Source organism: Phoenix dactylifera, chromosome 10, assembly GCF_051530095.1.
Source record: "Phoenix dactylifera cultivar Ajwa chromosome 10, Ajwa_hap1_PhDact_Kaust_v1.1, whole genome shotgun sequence".
Classification (NCBI taxonomy): Eukaryota; Viridiplantae; Streptophyta; class Magnoliopsida; order Arecales; family Arecaceae; genus Phoenix; species Phoenix dactylifera.
Window position 1 is genome coordinate 5,422,085 of NC_143199.1, and position 22,500 is coordinate 5,444,584.

The 22,500-nt window shown below is 55.7% G+C and overlaps 1 protein-coding gene across 1 annotated transcript; it reads left to right on the forward strand.

The window, feature by feature from the left end:
* The first annotated feature begins 17,877 nt into the window (after positions 1–17,877).
* Positions 17,878–21,171, forward strand: LOC149752672 (uncharacterized). The gene has a single exon (XM_089925977.1). The coding sequence runs from the start codon at positions 17,878–17,880 to the stop codon at positions 21,169–21,171; it is 3,294 nt and encodes a 1,097-aa protein (XP_089782103.1).
* Positions 21,172–22,500: the final 1,329 nt, after the last annotated feature.

The window sequence follows — 22,500 nt, forward strand, 5'->3', positions numbered from 1 at the left end:
GTTAACATATCTTATTGATAATTATCTTAAGCAAATAGAATCTAAACTAAATTGACTTAAACTATCTTGGTTAATGAATCTATCTCTTTAGTTCAAATGATATGTGCTTGCTTATATTTAGGCAATCTCTTGAGTAAAGTGACTCAACATGCAACTATTGTCATATCTTATATTGAGTCATCTAGTTAAAAAAATATATATGTTGGATGAATGCTTTGTATCTTAAAGAAACTAATGACCTTCCTTCAAGAAAGAAAAATGAGAAATTTCAACTTGAAGGATATCTTCATGTAAGATACACTAAACATTCACATGCAAACAAGAGAGAGGATCTTCTTCAGCCAAAAGTTCACACATAAGAAATCTAGTTTGGCTTGAAGAACATATAATGAATAGGTAATTTAAATACCTTTCTCACAAATTAGTTGAGCAAAGTCAGTAACTTAAATCTTATTATGGCATGATTAAATTCTTTAATTATTAATTTTTGATATCATGTCTATATGTGTATTGACTGACTTATACTTTTAGAAATTATTTCATGGTTTGCCCAAACTAAAATATATCTTTGCCTATGTCATAACCATGAAATACACAAGTATATGCTTAAAATGTTGATGTAAAATAACTTGTGAGAAGTTATGAAACCTTGAGCATAATGAAAATGTTGTTTGCATGATATACATATATATGATACGTAAGATTAATTCTCTATTCTGTTCTCTAATGAAAATTACTTGAGAATAACAAAAAGAGAGAGAGATAAAGAAAAGAAAATGGATATTATTCAAGAGAAATAAAATCCAAGTAGAGGCAAACACTTCAACCTTAAGGAAAAGCAAAACAAACTTAATATATTCGACACATTTGTGAGACTTGTGTGAGCATTCTTTTGGAAGAGATAAAATCCATAATTAATTACACTTAAACAGGGAGGTTTTGAAGTAAACATTTTAACCTTTCTATATTGCTTATCATAGGGATGGTGCCAATGGGGAGGCTAGTGGTAGTACCCGGCACTATTTGACCCAACTATTCGGTGTAGGGCATATTAGGGACGGCACAAGAGGGAGGCTAGTGGTAGTACCTCGTGCCCCTTCCCAACTCCACCGGATAGGGAGCAAATAGAGTATAGAGCATAAGAAAGTTATAAATGAAAAACAAAGTAAATGAAAGTAGAATTAAGTCAAATTTTTAATCACTTGAAAACACACTTTAAGGATGAAATCATTGCAAGATTATATTTAAATAGGGGGAGTTTATTTGAAAAGAATTGATTTTGATCCTTGACATTCTTGTACTTAGTATTTTAATGCATGACTTAACACATGGTATATTTTGCATATGGTATGATGTCTTGATTTATGGATTCTCAATATTTTGTAATGTTTCATACTTGGACAATTTGATTGAATGTTTGAATTGCTACATAACATCTTTTGTTTAGTTTTATTGAAAAGAAATTTCAGATTTGTCATTCACAATCATTGTTAAAATCTGAAAGCTAAATAAAATTGCAGAAAGGAGAAGAGAAGAACATCTCTATTTAGGAAAAATAAACTGATATTGATCTATCTTTCTACTTGCCTAACTTTGATACATAATGTCCTAATACTTGTTAAAATATCCTTTATTTTGTATCGAAACTCAAAATTAAACACAAAGATTCTGAAAGTGCTTTAATGTTATTGAAATATGTATTTTTCAATCGTAACAATTTAAGATGAGCTACATTGTGAAAGATACATATCTCATATTATGACTTAGAAAGCTTCTATTGAAAATCCTATGTAATTCAGAATCCGATTTTGTATAAAAGTTTAAACTCCATATGATTACTAAATAAAATGTTAATGTAAGAAAAACAGAATTTATTTTGATTGCTCCGATACGCATCCGAAACATATCATTTCTTATCTTCAAAGTATACTAATTTTGATTCAAATGATGTGTCTTACGATGATCTTGATTGCAAGTAAATATTTTTAAAATATATGACTTTATTTTAATATTTAAAAAATTTATTGAGCTTCATGTATACATTGCTGAAGAACTGTGATTAAGAAATTGAGTTCTATAAATACACATACCTCAATGATCATCTATATGTTTTTCTCTCCTACATTCTTAGAAACTATCATCAGAATATATATATATAGAGTGAATACTATAAATTTTGAATAATTCTAGATCACTCTACATTCTCGATAACATAGAATTTCAGTTTTATTCACGTTTATTATTAAATTCTGAAATTCAACCAAAGAAAAGAATGATTAAAGAAGAATGCATCTTTTGAGGGGGAGCTTTAGATATTCAGTATCTTATCCTAAAGAAACTTTAATTTGAAGCATACCTTGTTCTTAAAGGATTAGAAAGAGTAATTGCTACAAATTTTGAATAATACTAGATTACTCTACATTCTCGATGTCATAGAATTTCAGTGTTATTCACGTTTATCACTATAATCTGAAATTCAACAATTTAAAATGATTAAAGAAGAATGCATCTTTTGAGGGGGAGCTTTAGATATTCAGTATCCTATCCCAAAGACACTTTATTTTGATGCATGCTTTGAACTTTATGGATTGATTTTGATGAACCTCCTTATATTGCAAGACATGCTTTAATTACCTTGAGATGAGTTCTATAAAGGTTGTCTTATCTCAAACCTTGAGTCTTATGAAAATAAGCTGAAACTTATAGAAAATATATTTTTGAGATTGACAATTTTGTTGAACATTATCTTAGGATTCTAAACTCTTAAATGGAATGATCAATTGAGGGGGAGAAAGAAAATTTCAGAAGGAGAGGTCTTATGGAACTTAATTACATGAATCTATAGGAGAGGGAAAGAATACTAAATGAAAAGTGATCCTAATACTCTCCAATATGTATCATCTGAAATTTAAATCTGAAAATCTTTATGATACACCTTGAGGCGTGTTATTTGGTTAGTATATCTTATGCATCACTCATGAACCAAATTACAAATCTTGAGAGCCTCTAACTTAATGAAAAAGGGGGAGAATAACGTGTAATTGACTTGAACTTTAGAACTTAAATTGTGTGCCAATTCATATTGTTATGTATCAAATTGTGCTTACTTTCTACAGAGATAAAAGAAAGTCTCTAAAGAAATCATGTTGCATGATTTCATATTTTGGTGTTTGTGCCTCAATGATCTTATTATCATTAAAGAACTTTGAAGTTATTAAGACTTAATGATCCAACATGATGATGTGTCTTTTACATATATAGGTTTTGACCTGTTACTCTGAAAATTAATTAAATTGCTCTCCTGTTGATAAAACACTTAATAGATTGGGCAAAAGATCTTAAATGAACAAGCTTTCATACTTATTATTGAAGAGATGTTAGACTTCCATTCGTGCTTTTCATTGAATATCATTTGTGGTACTTCTTGAATTAACCTAAGAGAGATTCCACCCACACTTGATTAGAAAACTATCTTGTTGCCCAGTAGATACAACCCAAGAGGGGGGGGTGAATTGGGTCTTTTAAAACTTTTAAACTACTTCTAAGACTTTTTGATTAACTATGCTAAGTTATATAGATGCACAGTGGAATTTAAACTTAGCAACAGTATGATTTATTAAATGGGACTTGATTAAGTAAATTGAGTATGCTTGCAACTAAGGGATGCGTAGATACGAGTTAAGCAAGCAATATATCTAAGTAAGCAAGTTAGACAATGACAAAAAGCATCACAAACACAATAAACATATAGTGGTTCGGTGCACCCCAGCACCTACATCCACTCCCCAAGACCTCTTGGGAATTCCACTATAATCCTACAGATTACAGCCGGTTGTTTTACAAGCTCACAACCCAACTTGTTGTTTTACGAGCGCACAACGAACTCGGTCGGTTTTCCCAGGCTCACCGACTAGAACCACTCCGATTGTTTTCCCGGGCTCACAATCAAACCCTTACACGTTGGTTTTACCCTCGGCTCACCAACAAACCTAAACCCCGTTGGTTTTCCCTTTGGCTCACCAACAAACCTTACACCGTTGGTTTTCCCTTTGGCTCACCAACAAACCTTTACCCCTTGATTCAATCCCGTGATTGAATCAAGTTACAAGATATTATAACAAAGTTTAAGATAAATCAAAGCTTCTTAAACAAGCAAATATAACACTATAAGCAAATAGAGTAAAGTGAAGTCCTCAAACGAGTTTGGAAGATGAAGGAGCTCGACTTCTTCTTTACTTGACCCTCTTCTGATTTGGCACGAAGTGGAGGATCACTGAGGCAGCACACGGATGGAGAGGAAGCTTTGGGATTCACTTGGATGCTCTTCTTCCCTCTATTTCACTTTGAATGGCCCTTTTGTGCTTTTGGGAGATTTCCCTTGTAATCTGTTTGGAATCTCTTCCCTAAAAGTTCTCTCCCACTTCCATGAGTTCTCCCCTAGCTCTCTTCTTGTTTTTATAGCTTTAGATGGAGTGGAAACAAGAATATAGCCGTTAGAGACAAAAATATAGCCGTTGGAACCAGTCTGCACCTCCTGACAATATTACCGTTGGGATCGGAGTCGACTCGCGCGATCAGGAGTCGACTCGGCTGTAGCGGGAGTCGACTCAAGCTTTTCCGGAGTCGACTCGGCACTCCCGATCCTCTGTCTTTTGGCTCGTCCAGTCTTGGAGTCGACTCGAACTTCCTTGGAGTCGACTCGGCTCTCAGTTTTCGAAAGTTGGTCTTCTGCCATCTTAGTGTAGTGCTGCCTTGGAGTCGACTCGAGCTGTCTGGGAGTCGACTCGAATCTCAGAGTCGGAAAACTGATCCTCTGTATTTTGGAGCCGCGCTGCCTTGGAGTCGACTCGACTTGTCTTGGAGTCGACTCGCCTCTCAGAGACGAAAATACCGTCTTCTGTCTTGGGGTTGCGCTGTCTTTGGAGTCGACTCGGACTTTATGGGAGTCGACTCGAATCTCAGTGTCCAAAAACTGCTTCTCTGAGTTTTCCCTTGTGTACCACTGAGAGTCGACTCTCGCTTTCTTTGGAGTCGACCCGACAACCATTGGAGTCGACTCGCATTCCTCAGGAGTCGACTCGAATCTCAGGGTCGAAAATCCCTCTCTGACTTTTCTGCCTTTTACACCCTGGAGTCGACTCGTTCTACTCTCGAGTTGACTCGCCAAGCATTGGAGTCGACTCGAATTCCTCAGGAGTCGACTCGAAGACTATTCTTTTAAATTTTCCTTGAATTTGCTCCTCCAATTTGAATCTTTTGAACTTGAGACTTGGGCCAATAACTTGTAGCTTTCTTCCAACTTTTCTTGAGTGCTTTTAGAGGCCTTCTTGTGTTCTTCCAACTTGCTATGTTCCTTGCAACATAAATATCTTTCTCCTTGCAACATAAACATTAGTATCTATACTTCAAGGTTTTGTGATCATCAAAATCAATCTATGAATCAATCTTTGGGTCATCAATCTCCCCCTTTTTGATGATGACAAAACTTGGAGTATATGCAATATAAAAGATATTGTTTTCTAGAAGTAATACATAGCTAAGTTGCATGAAGTAGAAAACATATATATTTGAAACATACTTCATGATACTGCTTTAGATTCAATCAGCTTAACACAATCAATTTAAGCTGATTTGTACTCAATACAAAAAGCATTATAAGCATATACTTAAATATTTCTCCCCCTTTTTGACAACATCAAAAAAAAATAGGGAAACATTAAGCACAAATATTTCTTTTCCTTATTGTACTCTGATTTGAATGTTGAATTATTGCAAGAATATGAATCATATAACTCAAGGCAATAATATTGGAATCAGATTAGTGAGCACAGATCAGAGCCAATTAAGATAATTTCAGAGCAGATCAGTCGCACGGGATGCGCGTCCCGGTCGCACCGGTCGCGCGTCCCGGTCGCACCGGTCGCGCGTCCCAGGAGGGCCGACGGAGGAAGCCGGCGCACGGCCGCCGCGCGGACGGCCGGCGGCGGCGCCCATGCGCCGGGGCCTCGGCGGGCGCGGGCCGGCTCCCTCGGGGACGAACGGTGCCGGGGACGCCCGCCGCGAGGCGACGGACTTGTGCGGAGTGGAGCGGAAGTCCCGCCGCGGCAGCAGCAGCCCCCCCTCCCTACCACCCCGGCGGGGCATCCGCCCAAAGCCCACCCCAAGCGTTCCAAAGTACCGAGGAGCGTTGCAAACGGGAACGGCCCGGACACGCATCCCGGTCGCACGGGATGCGCATCCCGGTCGCACGGGTCGCGCATCCCGGGAGGGCCGACGGAGGAAGCCGGCGCACGGCCGCCGCGCGGACGGCCGGCGGCGGCGCCCATGCACCGGGGCCTCGGCGGGCGCGTGCCGGCTCCCTCGGGGACGAATGGTGCTGGGCACGCCCGCCGCGAGGCGACGGACTTGTGCGGAGTGGAGCGGAAGTCCCGCCGCGGCAGCAGCAGCCCCCCCTCCCTACCACCCCGGCGGGGCATCCGCCCAAAGCCCACCCCAAGCGTTCCAAAGTACCGAGGAGCGTTGCAAACGGGAACGGCCCGGACACGCGTCCCGGTCGCACGGGAGGCGCGTCCTGGTCGCACGGGTCGCGCGTCCCGGGAGGACAGACCGAGCAAGCCGAAGTGCCGCTCACGGCCGCCGCGAGGGCCGTACGGCCCCGGCGCCCGTGCCCCGTGGCACGGGCTAGAGCGTGCCCCCCTGCCACCCCATCGGGGCATCGGCGCAAAGCCCACCACGGGGTAGATAACCGAAGGCAACGAGGGACGGTGGATGCGCATATCCGAGCAGTGGCGATAGGGCCGGAGGGAGCACCGACAGGGCCGTGAGATTTTAAAGTACCGAGGAAATTTGCAAACCGGGCCCGCCCCTCCCCCCGTCCATCGCACGCCGATCGGAGGTCCGGCGCCCCGTGGGGGGCTGCCGGCATGCGCTCCCGGTGCAGGCATCGACGAGCCGCCCGCGACCTCCACTCGGGTCCGAGCCCCCAAGCGCGGATGCCGAAACGCGCCGGCCGCGGCAGCCCCATCCCTGCCACCCCATCGGGGCATCGGCGCAAGGCCCACCCTGGGGTAGATAACCGAAGGCAACGAGGGACGGTGGATGCACATATCCGAGCAATAGCGATAGGGTCGGAGCGAAGACCGAGGGGTCGGGGGGTTTTAATGTTCCGAGGGAAGTTGGAAACGGGGCCCGCCCGGACGCCCGTCCCTCGCACGCCGATCGGGGGTCCCGCACCCCGCGGGGGGCTGCCGGCATGCGCCCCTAGTACAAGCATCGATGAGTCGCCCGCGACCTCCACTCGGATCCGGCGGCGCACGCGTGGATGGCGAAACGCGGCGGCCGCGGCTGCAGCCCCCCTACCACCCCGTTGGCGCGTCGGCGCAAAGCCCACCCCGGGGAGGATAACCGAAGGCAACGAGGGACGATGCATGCACATATCCGAGCAATACCGAGAGGGTCGGGGGGAAGACCGAGAGGCAAGGGGTGTTTAGAGTACCAAGGGAAGTTGCGAAAGGGGCCCGCCCGGACGCTCGCCGCTCGCACGCGGATCGGGGGTCCGGCGTTGCGCGCCGCCGGCCAGCGCGATCCGGCGGGGCGCACGGAGGGCGCCGCCCATCGCCGGAGCTTGCTCGGTCATCTCTGCCGCACGGACACGTGCGCGCCGCCGCGCAAGGTTCGGCCGGCGGGGCGGACGGTTCGCCGCCGCAGGCCTTTCCCGCAGCCGGAACGTGGGCCCGGCGTTGCGCGCCGGCGGGCCGCGCAATCCGCCGGGGCGCACGGCGGGCGCCGCCCGTCGCCGGGGCTTCGCTCGGTCATCTCGGCCGCACGGACACATGCGCGCAGCCGCGGAAGGCTCGGCCGGCGGGGCGGACGGTTCGCCGGCGCAGGCCTTTCTCGCGGCCGGAACGCGGGATCGGCGTTGCGCGCCGGCGGAAGGCGCGATCCGGCAGGGCGCACGGCGGGCGCCGCCCGGGCTTCGCTCGGTCATCTCGGCCGCACGGACACGTGCGCGCCGCCCGTCGCCGGGGCTTCGCTCGGTCATCTCGGCCGCGCCGCCACGTGCGCGCCGCCGCGGAAGGCTCGGCCGGCCGGGCGGACGGTTCGCCGCCGCAGGCCTTTCCCGCAGCACGCGCCCCTTCGCCCGAACGACCGCGGGACTCCGGTACGGCCCAGCCGTCGGCCGCCCGGCGGCAAGCCGTCGGGGCTGCTCGATCCGCGTCGCGTGCCGGCCGCCGCTCGGGCCAGCCGGCCGGCTGCCGCACGTAACCTCTGACCTCATCAGCGGTCGATCCGCACCGTGCTGGTTTTCGGTGCGGACCCGTCGGGGCCGTGCGGCGCCGGCCGTCGCATCCGGTTCCGCGGGCGCCGCCCGGTTGCCTCCCGCCCTCGTGCGCTCGCGCCGGCCGGGCGATGCGGTGCCCGCGGGACTCGGGCACGGTTGAGCCGTCGGCCGCCCGGCGGCATGCCGTCGCCGCTCCGCGCCGCGTGCCGGCTGCACTCCTCCCCGCGCCCGTCCGCTGGCGGGCCCGCCGCCGCTCGGCCTAGCCCGCCGGCTGCCGCACGTAACCTGCGACCTCGTCGGCGCTGGATGCGCGTCGTGACAGTTTTCGGTGGGGCGCCGCGGAGGCGCCGGGGGCCCGTGCGATGGGCCAGGGGGCGAACGGACGCCTCGGTCAGCCCGAACAGGGGACCGGCGACAAAGGAGAGAGGTCGCGCAAAACTTCGTGAGGGACGGGACGACGGGCCGACCGATCCGAAGCGCCGCGCACGGCCGCCGCATGGGCCGGCCGGAGGCATAGACCGAGCGCCGCGCCAGAGGAAGAGCGTGCCGGCTCCATCGGGGACCAACTGCGCGCGGCACGTCCGAGCGAGACGACGGGCCGACACGGAAGGCCCGCCGCCAAGGCCGCAAAACCGACAAAGGAACCCACGGGGATGCACCAGAGCGGGCAAAGCTTTCACCGAACGGGACGGGACCGAGCCCCCGCAACAGGCGAGGGCGACGGATCGGACCAAGTAAGGCCGATCCCGCTCCACGCACGCGCGGCCGCAGGAACTTCGTGAGGGACGGGACGACCGGCCGACCGAACCGAAGCGCCGCGCACGGCCGCCGCAAGGCCCGGCCGGAGGCATAGACCGAGCGCCGCGCCAGCGGAAGGAGCGTGCCGGCTCCGTCGGGAACCACCTGCGCACGGTCCGTCCGAGCGAGCCGACGGACCGGCGCGGAAGGCCCGGCGCCGAGCCCGCAAAACCGACAAAGGAACCCACAGGGACGCACCAAAGCGGCCAAAGATTTCACCGAACGGGACGGGACGGAGCCCACGCAACATGCGAGGGCGACGGATCGGACCAAGTAAGGCCGATCCAACTCCGCGCGCGCGGCCGCGTACACTTCGTGAGGGACGGGAAGACGGGCCGGACCGATCCGAAGCGCCACGCACGGCCGCCGCAAGGGCCGACCGAAGGCGTAGACTGAGCGCCACACCAGCGGAAGGAGCGTGCCGGCTCCGTCGTGGGCCAACTCCGCGGGGCCCATCCGAGCGAGCCGACGGGCCGGCGCGGAAGGCCCGGCCGAACCCGCAAAACCGACAAAGCAACCCACAGGGATGCACCAGAGCGGACAAAGATTTCACCGAACGGGACGGGACCGAGCCCACGCAACATGCGAGGGCGACGGATCGGACCAAGTAAGGCCGATCCAACTCCGCGCGCGCGCGGCCGCGAACACTTCGTGAGGGACGGGAAGACGGGCCGGACCGATCCGAAGCGCCGCGCACGGCCGCCGCAAGGGCCGACCGAAGGCGTAGACTGAGCGCCGCACCAGCGGAAGGAGCGTGCCGGCACCGTCGTGGGCCAACTCCGCGGGGCCCATCCGAGCGAGCCGACGGGCCGGCACGGAAGGCCAGGCCGAACCTGCAAAACCGACAAAGGAACCCACAGTGACGCACCAGAGCGGACAAAGATTTCACCGAACGGGACGGGACCGAGCCCACGCAACATGCGAGGGCGAAGGATCGGACCAAGTAAGGCCGATCCAACTCCGCGCGCGCGCGGCCGCGAAAACTTTGTTAGGGACGGGACGACGGGCCGACCGATCCGAAGCGCCGTGCACGGCCGCCGCAACGGCCGGCCGGAGGCATAGACCGAGCGCCGCGCCAGCGGAAGGAGCGTGCCGGCTCCGTCGTGGGCCCGCTGCGCGTGGCCCATCCGAGCGAGCCGACGGGCCGAATCCCTCGAGGACGAACGGTGCCGGGCACGCCCGCTGCGAGTGCGCGCGGCGGGCTTGTGCGGAGTGGAGCGGAAGGCCCGCCGCGGCAGCAGCAGCCCCCCCTCCCTACCACCCCAGCGGGGCATCCGCCCAAAGCCCACCCCAAGCGTTCCAAAGTACCGAGGAGCGTTGCAAACGGGAACGGCCCGGACACGCGTCCCGGTCGCACGGGTCGCGCGTCCCGGGAGGGCCGACGGAGGAAGCCGAAGTGCCGCGCGCGGCTGCCGCGACGGCCGGGCGGCGGCGGCGCCCGTGCGCCGCGGCGAAGGCGGGAGCGGGCCGACTCCGTCCGGGGCGCCGCGAGCTTCGGTCGAACCTTTGCCGTGACTCTTCGCAATAGGCCAAGCCCATTCACACTTGGCCAAGCCTAGGCCAAGCCAAGGCCTCCAATGCTTGGCCAAGTGCCTCCAAGGTCGGCCAAGACGGTGCCCAGCGTGCCATAGCCATGGCATGCCCATGCGCGGCCCAAGCCGCGCCCATGCGCCCCAGCCGCACGCGGCCGCGCGCGCCCGCGCCCCGGCCCCGGCCGCGCGCGCGCCCTGGCCACGGCCGCCCTGGCGCGCGCGCCCGCGCCCAGGCCACGGCCGCGCCGGCCGCGCGCCCGCGCCCAGGCCGCGCGCGCCCGCGCCCACGCCCCGGCCGCGCTGCGCGCCTGCCGCGCGCGCCCAGGCCCCGGCCGCGCGCGCCCGCGCCCAGGCCCCTGTTGGAGGGCGTCTCTCGGCCCCGAGCCGCCACACCAAGCCTTGCACGATCGCCTCCTTGCGGATGTCGTAGAGTTGTAAGAAACGGGCCGATCGGGTAACGCCGTGATGGTTCGAGCTTGCGCCGCGGTGTGCCAAGCTCTTAAGTGACCGTGGGAACCAAGGCAAGGGGAGGGTCTACTGGTTGCAGCTTGACCCGACTCTTGACTTGAGAAGAAAACAATCAACACAAGAAGATATGTGGAGATATAGGTAGAGGAACGCTTGATTGTTTCTATTTCCCAAAATGAAGCTTACACAAAATATCTAGAGGAAACTATGATGGATTTCCCCTAGCCCAAGTCTTGGACAAACCCCAAGACCGAATACAAGAGACAAGGTCCCTCCCAAGCCACTAAGGCCGAAAAACACAACAAGTGCTAAGATGTAAGATATATCATAAGATCCCCAAAATGATCCCCCCCATGGCTCATTTATAGCCTTTCTAGTGTGCCTAAGGGTGGCTAAGGCATGGGGGTGTCCATGGCCCATGTAGGGCCAAAGGCTTGGCCAAGGCATGGCCAAGCCTTAGGCATAGGCTGGCTGCAGGTCTGGCCCTTGGCTGGCCCGGCTGTGGCCTTGGCAGGGGCTAGGAGGGCGGCTGGCAGGGCCTGGGCGCGGCTGGGGCAGCAGGCTGGGCGGCAGGGGCCTGGCCAGGGCGCTGGCAGGGCGCCTGGGCGCGGCAGGGGCTCTGGGGCGCGCGGCAGGCCGCCTGGGCGCGCGGCAGGGCGCCAGGGGGGCGCGGCAGGGCGCCAGGGCGCGTGGCAGGGCGCCTGGGTGCGCGGCAGGGGCGTGGCAGGGCGCCAGGGGGCGCGGCAGGGCGCCAGGGGGCGCGGCACGGGCGCCGAGGCGCGGCTCGGGCGCCGAGGCGCGGGGCGCGCAGGGCCGGTCGGGCGCGCGCAGGCGGCGTGTGCAGGGCTGTCGGGCGCGCGTGGGCGCGCGCGCAGAGGCTGTCGGGCGCGCGTGGGCGCGGCAGGCGCGCTGGCAGGGCGCGGCACGGGCGCCGAGGCGCGGCGCGCAGGGGGCGGCACGGGCGCCGAGGCGCGGCGCGCGCAGGGCCGGTCGGGCGCGCGCGCAGGCTTGGCAGGGCGCGCGGGCGGCGCGCGCAGGCGGGCGCGCGCACGACTTGCGGCGAGGTTCGCAGTGCCGAACCTCGCCAGGACTGCTGGCGTGTCAGGCGGGCGTGCGGGCGGGCGCGCGCGGGCGCGCAGGCGGGCGGGCGCGCGCGGGCGCGCGCGCACGGGCTGCAGGCGGGTGGGCGCGCTCTGCGGCGAGGTTCGTTGGCCCGAACCTCGCCTGGGCGCGCGCGGGCGGACGCCTGGGCGCGCGGGCGGGCGCCTGGGCGCGCGGGCAGGCGCCTGGGCGTGTCTGGCCGTGGCCTGGGCGCCTGGGCGTGTCTGGCCGTGGCCTGGGCGTGCCCAGCCGTGGCCTGAGTGCGGCTGTGGCCTGGGCTCGCCCAGCAATGGCCTGGGCGTGCCCAGCCGTGGCCTGGGTGCTGCTGCGGCCTGGGCTCGGCCAGCCATGGCCTGGGCTCGGCCAGCCATGGCCTGGGCGCGCCCAGCAGTGGCCTGAGGTGTGCTTGGGCGTGCCTTGGGTGCGCTCATGCGTGGGCACGGGCGCGGGCTTGGTTGGGCACGGACACGGGTGAGCTTGGCCGAGTGGAGAAGAGCTTGGCCAAGGCTTAGCCAAGTATAAAGGAGCTTGGCCAAGGCTTGGCCAAGTGTGAACATGCTTCGGCCAATGCTTTCCAAATAAAATAGTAAACTCATACCTTGGTTTTGCACTTGGCATGTCCTTTCGTGGTCCTCCTCCGGGCCGGTATTCCATTGGTTGAGGAATTCGATGGTGCGGCGGGCTTGGGTCCTCAACATTCCCCCTCCCTTAAAAATTATCCTTGTTCTCAAGGATAAAGTGTGGATACCGCCGAGGAACTTAGGCATAGTCTTCTCATGCATCCTTCCTCCCCAATGGATGAACACAACCTCCAAATTTTTAGTCTTGGTGGCTTCATCTTTGCTTCCCACTTGTCTCATCTTGTTTTCCTCAGATTGGCCCTCAAGCTTTTGAGCATGGGAAAGCTCCTTCTTGGGTTGTCTCATATGATCATGGTTTGCCCCAAGCTTCATACACTCTCGGGCCTTCTCTAACTCCCTTCTTATTATCGTCAATTGGCCCTCTCTCCACCTACTTTCCCCATAGCCATACTCCCTATGGCGGATAGCATAGTTACTAACTTCATTACTCTCATCCCTTACCCGGTCTTGCCGTGAGGCATTAGACCTAGGTACTTCTCCATAGTTTCTCCTATGCTCCTTTTCTTTTTCTCTTTCTCTCCCCCAACTCTCTATCTTGTCTTCTCTTCTTTTTTCTTCTTTCTCCCTTCTTCTCTCTTCTTTTCGTCTTGCTTCTCTCATCCTCATGAACTCATTTTTCCTCTCTCTTTCTTCCCTATCCCTTAGGTCCTTTCTAATCTTCGATAGGGTCTCATTTGCCCTATTTAAACAACCCTCACTCTCCTTCATGAGGTTTTCCATGTCAACTCAATTCTTTCACTTTAACCCTCCGGACTTCATGAAAATTTCTTGTTCTCCAAATCACCACTCCTAACCTCCTTTGGCCGTCACCCAAGGGATGAACCGACCCACCTTCTTATATAGGTTTTGAAAGATACACCACTCAATCTTCTCCAATTACAACAAGGGTTTACAAATTAGAAATCTCTCACCCCCGAGAGAGACATCTTGATATTCTATTTGCTCCCTATCCGGTGGAGTTGGGAAAGGGCACGAGGTACTACCACTAGCCTCCCTCTTGTGCCGTCCCTAATATACCCTACACCGAATAGTTGGGTCAAATAGTGCCGGGTACTACCATTAGCCTCCCCGTTGGCACCATCCCTATGATGAGCAAGATAGAGGAATCAATCCGTTCCCTTCACAAGAAAAGTGCTCTCACCTCTTTTTGAAATAAGAAAGATAAATGCAGAAATTTGAGCACTACTTGCATGCAAAATAACTTCTAATATACCCCTCTCAAGTTCATCAAATAAAATGTAGGTAATAAGAAGTAACTTCACTCCTAGGCATGCAAAGAAAATAAAGCATCTAAACTCAACCCAATATGTAATCTAAATTCTTCTTAGGGTTGTAGGCGTTACCTCTTAAGATGAGAGATCTTCGACGGAGCTTCTCAAGGAACTTCTCCCGACGAAATCTCTCAATGAAAGCACCATTGTTGGAGGGCGTCTCTCGGCCCCGAGCCGCCACACCAAGCCTTGCACGATCGCCTCCTTGCGGATGTCGTAGAGTTGTAAGAAACGGGCCGATCGGGTAACGCCGTGATGGTTCGAGCTTGCGCCGCGGTGTGCCAAGCTCTTAAGTGACCGTGGGAACCAAGGCAAGGGGAGGGTCTACTGGTTGCAGCTTGACCCGACTCTTGACTTGAGAAGAAAACAATCAACACAAGAAGATATGTGGAGATATAGGTAGAGGAACGCTTGATTGTTTCTATTTCCCAAAATGAAGCTTACACAAAATATCTAGAGGAAACTATGATGGATTTCCCCTAGCCCAAGTCTTGGACAAACCCCAAGACCGAATACAAGAGACAAGGTCCCTCCCAAGCCACTAAGGCCGAAAAACACAACAAGTGCTAAGATGTAAGATATATCATAAGATCCCCAAAATGATCCCCCCCATGGCTCATTTATAGCCTTTCTAGTGTGCCTAAGGGTGGCTAAGGCATGGGGGTGTCCATGGCCCATGTAGGGCCAAAGGCTTGGCCAAGGCATGGCCAAGCCTTAGGCATAGGCTGGCTGCAGGTCTGGCCCTTGGCTGGCCCGGCTGTGGCCTTGGCAGGGGCTAGGAGGGCGGCTGGCAGGGCCTGGGCGCGGCTGGGGCAGCAGGCTGGGCGGCAGGGGCCTGGCCAGGGCGCTGGGCGCTGTGGCAGGGCGCTGGCAGGGCGCCTGGGCGCGGCAGGGGCTCTGGGGCGCGCGGCAGGGCGCCTGGGCGCGCGGCAGGGCGCCAGGGGGACGCGGCAGGGCGCCAAGGCGCATGGCAGGGCGCCTGGGCGCGCGGCAGGGGCGTGGCAGGGCGCCAGGGGGCGCGGCAGGCGCGCTGGCAGGGCGCGGCACGGGCGCCGAGGCGCGGCGCGCAGGGCGCGGCACGGGCGCCGAGGCGCGGCGCGCGCAGGGCCGGTCGGGCGCGCGCAGGCGGCGTGCGCAGGGCTGTCGGGCGCGCGTGGGCGCGCGCGCAGAGGCTGTCGGGCGCGCGTGGGCGCGGCAGGCGCGCTGGCAGGGCGCGGCACGGGCGCCGAGGCGCGGCGCGCAGGGCACGGCACGGGCGCCGAGGCGCGGCGCGCGCAGGGCCGGTCGGGCGCGCGCGCAGGCTTGGCAGGGCGCGCGGGCGGCGCGCGCAGGCGGGCGCGCGCACGACTTGCGGCGAGGTTCGCAGTGCCGAACCTCGCCAGGACTGCTGGCGTGTCAGGCGGGCGTGCGGGCGGGCGCGCGCGGGCGCGCAGGCGGGCGGGCGCGCGCGGGCGCGCGCGCACGGGCTGCAGGCGGGTGGGCGCGCTCTGCGGCGAGGTTCGTTGGCCCAAACCTCGCCTGGGCGCGCGCGGGCGGACGCCTGGGCGCGCGGGCAGGCGCCTGGGCGTGTCTGGCCGTGGCCTGGGCGCCTGGGCGTGTCTGGCCGTGGCCTGGGCGTGCCCAGCCGTGGCCTGAGTGCGGCTGTGGCCTGGGCTCGCCCAGCAATGGCCTGGGCGTGCCCAGCCGTGGCCTGGGTGCTACTGCGGCCTGGGCTCGGCCAGCCTTGGCCTGGGCTCGGCCAGCCATGGCCTGGGCGCGCCCAGCAGTGGCCTGAGGTGTGCTTGGGCGTGCCTTGGGTGCGCTCATGCGTGGGCACGGGCGCGGGCTTGGTTGGGCACGGACACGGGTGAGCTTGGCCGAGTGGAGAAGAGCTTGGCCAAGGCTTAGCCAAGTATAAAGGAGCTTGGCCAAGGCTTGGCCAAGTGTGAACATGCTTCGGCCAATGCTTTCCAAATAAAATAGTAAACTCATACCTTGGTTTTGCACTTGGCATGTCCTTTCGTGGTCCTCCTCCGGGCCGGTATTCCATTGGTTGAGGAATTCGATGGTGCGGCGGGCTTGGGTCCTCAACAGCCCCGCCCGCGCGCGCCCGCGCCCGACCGCCCCCACGTGGGGGCCCAACGCGGCCTGCCGCGGCCGCCCACGCGCGCCCAACGCGGCCTGCCGCGGCCGCCCACGCGCGCCGGCGCCTCGCCTGGCGGCCTGCCGCACGCGACGCGCGCCAGGCGTCTGCTGCCGTGAGCCGGCCCCCCGCCGGCGCCCCCTGCCGCGCCCAGGCCGCCCAGCCAGCCCTGCTGCCGCGCCCCAGCGCCCGGCCCAGCCTTCGGCCGACCAGCCCTGCTGCCGGCCGCGCACAGGACACTGCTAGCCGCCAAGCCAAGGCCATCCAGCCACCCCGCTTGTCACATGGCCACTAGGCGCACACAGCGTAGGCGTGTGCGGGCACAGGCGAGGCTGTGCCCAGCGGCCTGACTTAGGCGGCAGACATGCCATCTTGGCCTTTGGCATGAGGAGGTGGGCGCTGGACTTCAGCGGTGCCCATGACAGTGTTGGCACGGCACAGGGGCACGGGCACGCGCGCAGGAGGCGCGCAGCCCGCGCGACCGGGGAAGCTAGCCTGACCATGCGCACAGGCCAGGTGAGCCGAGTGCACGGTGACTGAGGATGGGCTTCGGCCGCGCGCAGGTGCGCGCGCGACTGGGCCATACGCTGAACCAATGCGCACACGGCAGGCTTGGCTAGGCGGGCCAAGTCCACTGCCGGCAGATGCGCGCGCCTGGCGGGCGCGCGTGCGCGTTGGCACACCAGGGTGACTTTGCCTTGGCCGAGTGGAGCACAGAGGCGCCCAGCCTTGGGCGCCCTTCAGCAGCGCGCGCGGGTGTGCGCGCGCACCTTGGCAACCTTGGCCGACCTCGACCGAGCGACACGCGGCAGGAAGCTGCGGGGCAATGGACAGCAGCCCAGGCTCTCCCTCCAGCAGCAACAGCGGCCCGAGAAGAGGTTAATTCTGGACGTGGGCGGACGCGCGTGCGGGCTAGAAGTAGCAGCAACACCGGCCAGCTGGCGGACGCGCCAAAGGCAGGGCGGTTGCTAATTTCATGCCGATTTTGTAGGGGCGCTGGAGTTGGGCATTGACAGCAAATTCTTGCTGATTTGATGGGCAGAAAAATCTGCAGCCGAGTCCTACTTGGAAACCAACTCCTTCCTATTTGGTAGCTGCCAGATGGGAGGTACAACATATATAAAAAAGGGGGCAGCACGCCATGGAAAAGGGAGAGGAGGAGAAGACGTGAACATGACAGGTCTTCTCCACCGAGAGCCAAGTGTTTCTAGGAGATTTCAGCAAGGGTCTAAGGCTTCTACTTTGGAGACTTGGGGCTTCCACTTTTCTTCCTCTTTGGTGTCCTTACTTTAGGAGAGAGCTGAGAGGAATTTTGTGGGGCGGAAGAGGTTGTTCTTCACGTCACCAGGGGGGGATTCTAAGGGATAGTCCTTAGATCAGTTTGTCTCTTGTAATCATTACTTTGAATACAAGTTAATTCCTTCCCCATCTTGCTGTTTTACCGTGAGGGATTCGTTGAAAGATCCAGAAGGTTTCAAAGGCTGACCGTGTGCAGACTTGCATCCGGTGCCGCACGCAACAGGGAGTTGGGTTTTCAGAAAAATTTCAGAACCTATTCCGCAGTCCTATCAGGCGCGTGACAGTTGGTATCAGAGCCAGGTTCAACCTTTCTCTCATCAGGTTTTGAAGTCCTTGCAAGAAGCAATCGTTGCCGGTGTTCATCATGACCCTCACCGAGCGTGCCCGATTGGAGGCCCTTCTCGGCGACCCAGGCAACGAGGATACCCCGGACCTTGTGACGGTATGTGTTGATCTCCATGAGAGGCTGACAGGCATGCAGTCCTCTCAAGATGATCTGGTCCAGAATCTGGAGGCTAGAAACGACCATCAACGCAGCGAGTATAGAGAACTCGTTACCCGGTTAATGGACCGCTTGAAGACGTTAGAGGATGAGGTGATCATCCTCAAGAGGGCTGTTGTCAACAATCCCTCTACTTCAGCAAATCAGGAGGCCCCTTCAAAGGTACGAGTCCCCGACCCCAAGAGCTTTGCAGGAAGCCGTGACTCGAAGGAACTGGAGAACTTCCTTTGGGACCTTGAAAACTACTTCAAGGCTGCCAAAGTCCCAGCAGATGATCAAGTCAATATGGCAGCGATGTTCTTATCCGCAGACGCCAAATTGTGGTGGAGGACAAGGGTGGCGGACGACCTTAACGCGGGGAGGCCGCGTATTGATACTTGGGAGGCCCTGAAGAAGGAACTGCGCGAGCAGTTCCTCCCCTGCAACACGAGTTGGTTGGCAAGGGATTCGCTGAAAAAACTACGTCAGACAGGTTCAACCCGAGATTATGTCAAGCAATTCAGTTCCCTCATGCTTGACATCTCCAACATGTCGGAGGAAGACAAGCTCTTCAACTTCCTTTCCGGGTTGCAGCCTTGGGCCCAAACTGAATTGCGGAGACAAGCGGTCAAGGACATCCCTTCGGCCATGGCAGCAGCTGAAGCCTTGGTGGACTTCCGCAACGTGGCTCAGAATGCGGGAGCTAAGGAGAAGACTAAGGCTACTGATCCTAAGCCTAAGTCCCGCAATTGGAAGAAGAAGCGTGGTGGTAAAGACCTGGGAGGAGAGGCCAATCAGCAGGCGGTGGCCAGACCTAAACCGCAGCCCAATGATCAGAAGAAGAAGCCTTGGAGTTGCTTCATCTGCGGGGGGCCTCACCATGCCCGAGTTTGCCCTAAGAAAGGAGTGCTCACTGCTCTTGTATCGCAGAGTTCTGATGCCTCTGCATCCCCTGAAGAGCCGAGCACATCGAGAGTGAATCCACTACAACTAGTCAATGCAATTGCAGCAGAGCGGATATCACCCAGCTATTCTGGACTGATGTACTTGGAGGCGAAGGTAAACGGCAAGACAGCGCGTGCTATGCTGGACACCGGAGCCACCAACAACTTCATCTCACAGCGTGAAGCCGCACAGTTGGAGCTGCAGATTGCTGACAGTTCGAGCAAGATAAAAGCTGTCAATTCAGGTGCCATGCCTGTGCATGTTTCGGCCAAAGTGCAGCTGACCTTTGGACCATGGACAGGTCCTTGTTCCCTTATGGTGGTTCCCCTCGACGACTTTGATCTGATCTTAGGGATGGAGTTCTTCCGTCATGCGAAAGTCAGCATCATCCCACATTTATATGGAGTGATGATCGGCGCTGAGCATGCGCCGGGCTTCGTCCACACCGAAGCTACTGTTCCCCTCGCTGATAAGGGGAAAGGAGTTCTCATCTCAGCCAAACAGGCGTGTAAGGGGCTGAAGCATGGCCGAGACACCTACTTGGCGGCCGTGAGGGAGATTCAGTCTGATCCACACCCGGAACCACCTGCAGAGGTACTCCCTTTACTTGCTGAATTTTCTGATTTGATGCCGGATGATCTACCTCGGGAGTTACCACCTCGGAGAGCCATAGACCATCAGATTCAGCTGGTACCAGGGGCGGTTCCACCAGCACGTCCACCTTATAGGATGTCTCCAATGGAGTTGGCCGAGTTGAGGCGCCAGCTTGATGAAATGCTGGAGGGCGGTTTGATTCAGCCATCAAAAGCCCCCTTCGGTGCACCAGTGCTCTTTCAGAAGAAGCATGATGGGTCCCTGAGGATGTGTGTTGATTACAGGGCCCTGAACAAGGTGACGATCAAGGATCGTTACCCCGTACCCAATGCGGCCGATTTGTTTGACAGACTAGCACAGGCGGCCTACTTCACCAAGCTAGATTTGCGTTCGGGGTATTGGCAGGTACGAATTGCAAAAGGTGATGAATCCAAAACTGCATGCGTAACTAGGTATGGATCTTTCGAGTTTTTGGTTATGCCCTTTGGCTTAACCAACGCCCCGGCTACTTTTTGTAAACTCATGAACGATGTCTTATATCCCTACCTCGATGATTTTGTAGTGGTCTATTTAGATGATATTGTTGTCTATAGTCCTACCTTAGATAAACATCTAGACCACCTTCATGCTGTTTTCTCTTGTTTAAAAAAAAATAATTTGTATGTGAAAAGAGAGAAGTGCCAGTTCTGTCAGACAGAGGTGAACTTCTTAGGACACCGCATCAGCAACGGCAAAATCAGCATGGAGCCAAGCAAAGTCCAGGCGGTGCTAGATTGGCCCGAACTTACCAATGTGGCGGAGCTTCGTTCCTTCCTTGGATTGGCCAACTACTACCGGAGGTTTGTCAGGGGTTACTCTCAGATTGCATGTCCCCTCACCGACTTATTGAAGAAGGGCCACAAGTGGCTGTGGACGGACGAGTGCAGTGCAGCCTTCAAATCGCTGAAGGAAGCCATAGCAAGCGAGCCGGTTCTTCGATTACCTGACTTCAGCAAATCTTTTGAGGTACATATGGATGCCTCTAACCTGGCTCTTGGTGGTGTATTGATACAGGATGGACATCCAGTTGCTTTTGAAAGTCGAAAATTCAATGACACTGAACGGCGGTACACGGTCCATGAGAAGGAGATGACAGCGGTAATCCATTGCTTGGACAAGTGGAGGCATTACCTCCTTGGAGTTCCTTTCATGGTGGTCACAGACAACGTGGCCAACACTTACTTCCAAACCCAAAAGAAGCTCACCCCCAAGCAGGCCCGATGGCAGGAGTACATGGCCGAGTTTGACTTCGAGTGGGTACACCGCCCAGGTCGGCAAAACTTGGTGGCGGATGCTCTTAGCCGCAAGTCATTGGAGGGTTATGTTGCTGCTATAACTTCCTTCCAAGGTGACTTTCTTACCCGATTAAAGAATTTTGCTGACACTGACCCAGAGTACAAGAAATTGCTGCAAGCGGTGAATAATGGTGAGCTGCAAAAATACTGGGTCGATGGTGGCCTGCTGCATGCGAGAGGAGGCCGATTGTTTGTGCCAAAAGGAGGAGGCCTTCGGCAGATTTTGTTGAAGGAGTCCCATGACCCGCAGTGGGCGGGACACCCTGGAGCTGAGCGCATGAAGGCCCTCATCTCTCGGTCCTAGTACTGGCCGAAGATGATGGATGACATCGAGCTATTTGTGAAGACTTGCCGGATCTGCCAACTTGACAAGACCGAAAGGAGGAAGGAGGCGGGCCTTCTGCAGCCTCTTCCCATACCTGAGAGACCTTGGGTGTCTCTTTCCATGGACTTTATCACAGGTTTTCCAGAAGTAAAGGGGATGAAGTCGATCTTCGTTGTGGTGGATCGATTCTCGAAGTATGCCATCTTCATGGCCGTGCCGTACCCATGCCCCGCTGATCGCACGGCGGAGTTATTCTTCAGTGGAGTGGTGAAGCACTTTGGCATCCCTACCAACGTAGTGAGTGATCGTGATCCCCGATTTACTGGGAAGTTCTGGACTAACTTGTTCAAATTGATGGGTTCAGAGATGCGGTTCTCTACCGCATACCATCCGCAGACGGACGGCCAGACGGAGCGGATCAATGCCTTATTGGAGGAATACCTTCGGCATTATGTGACAGCTACCCAACGCAATTGGTTAGAACTTCTGGAGATTGCGCAGTTCTCCTACAATCTCCACAAATCTTCTTCGACACAGGCGAGCCCAGCAGAGCTATGTCTCGGTTTTCAGCCACTTTCTCCTCTTGAGGCATCGTTGCAAGGTGTTGAATCGCCTTGTCCAGCAGCATACAAGGTGGCAAAGGATAGAGCCGAGCTCCTTGAAGATGCCAAGGAAAGCCTAGCAAAGGCGCAGCGGCGGATGAAGAAATTTGCTGATCGCAAACGCCGACATTTGGAGTTCGATGTGGGTGATCTGGTTCTCTTAAAGATCACGCCACAAGTGTGGAAGAAGATGGGTCAAGCCAAGCTGCATAGAGGTCTTATGCCACGGTTTGATGGACCCTTCAAGGTGCTTGAAAGGGTTGGTGTAGTGGCATACAAATTGGCTCTACCTGACAGACTCAAAATTCATCCCGTGTTCCATGTGAGTTTTCTTAAAAAGTTTCATGAAAATCAGGATGAAGAGAGGACCTTTCCAAGGCGAGCACCCCCTACCATCCATCAGGAGTATGTCAAGAAGATTCATCGGGTGCTTGAGCATAGAAAAATCGGTGGCCAAACCGAATATTTGATTCAGTGGGAAGGGGAGTCTTTGGTTGATGCAACTTGGGAAAAAGCGAAGAATTTGTGGCAGTTCGAGGAGGAGGTGCAGGCTTACTTACAGCAGGCGTCGACGAGGGCGTCGACCTCTTCCGCGCGGGGAGGATTGTCACATGGCCACTAGGCGCACACAGCGTAGGCGTGTGCGGGCACAGGCGAGGCTGTGCCCAGCGGCCTGACTTAGGCGGCAGACATGCCATCTTGGCCT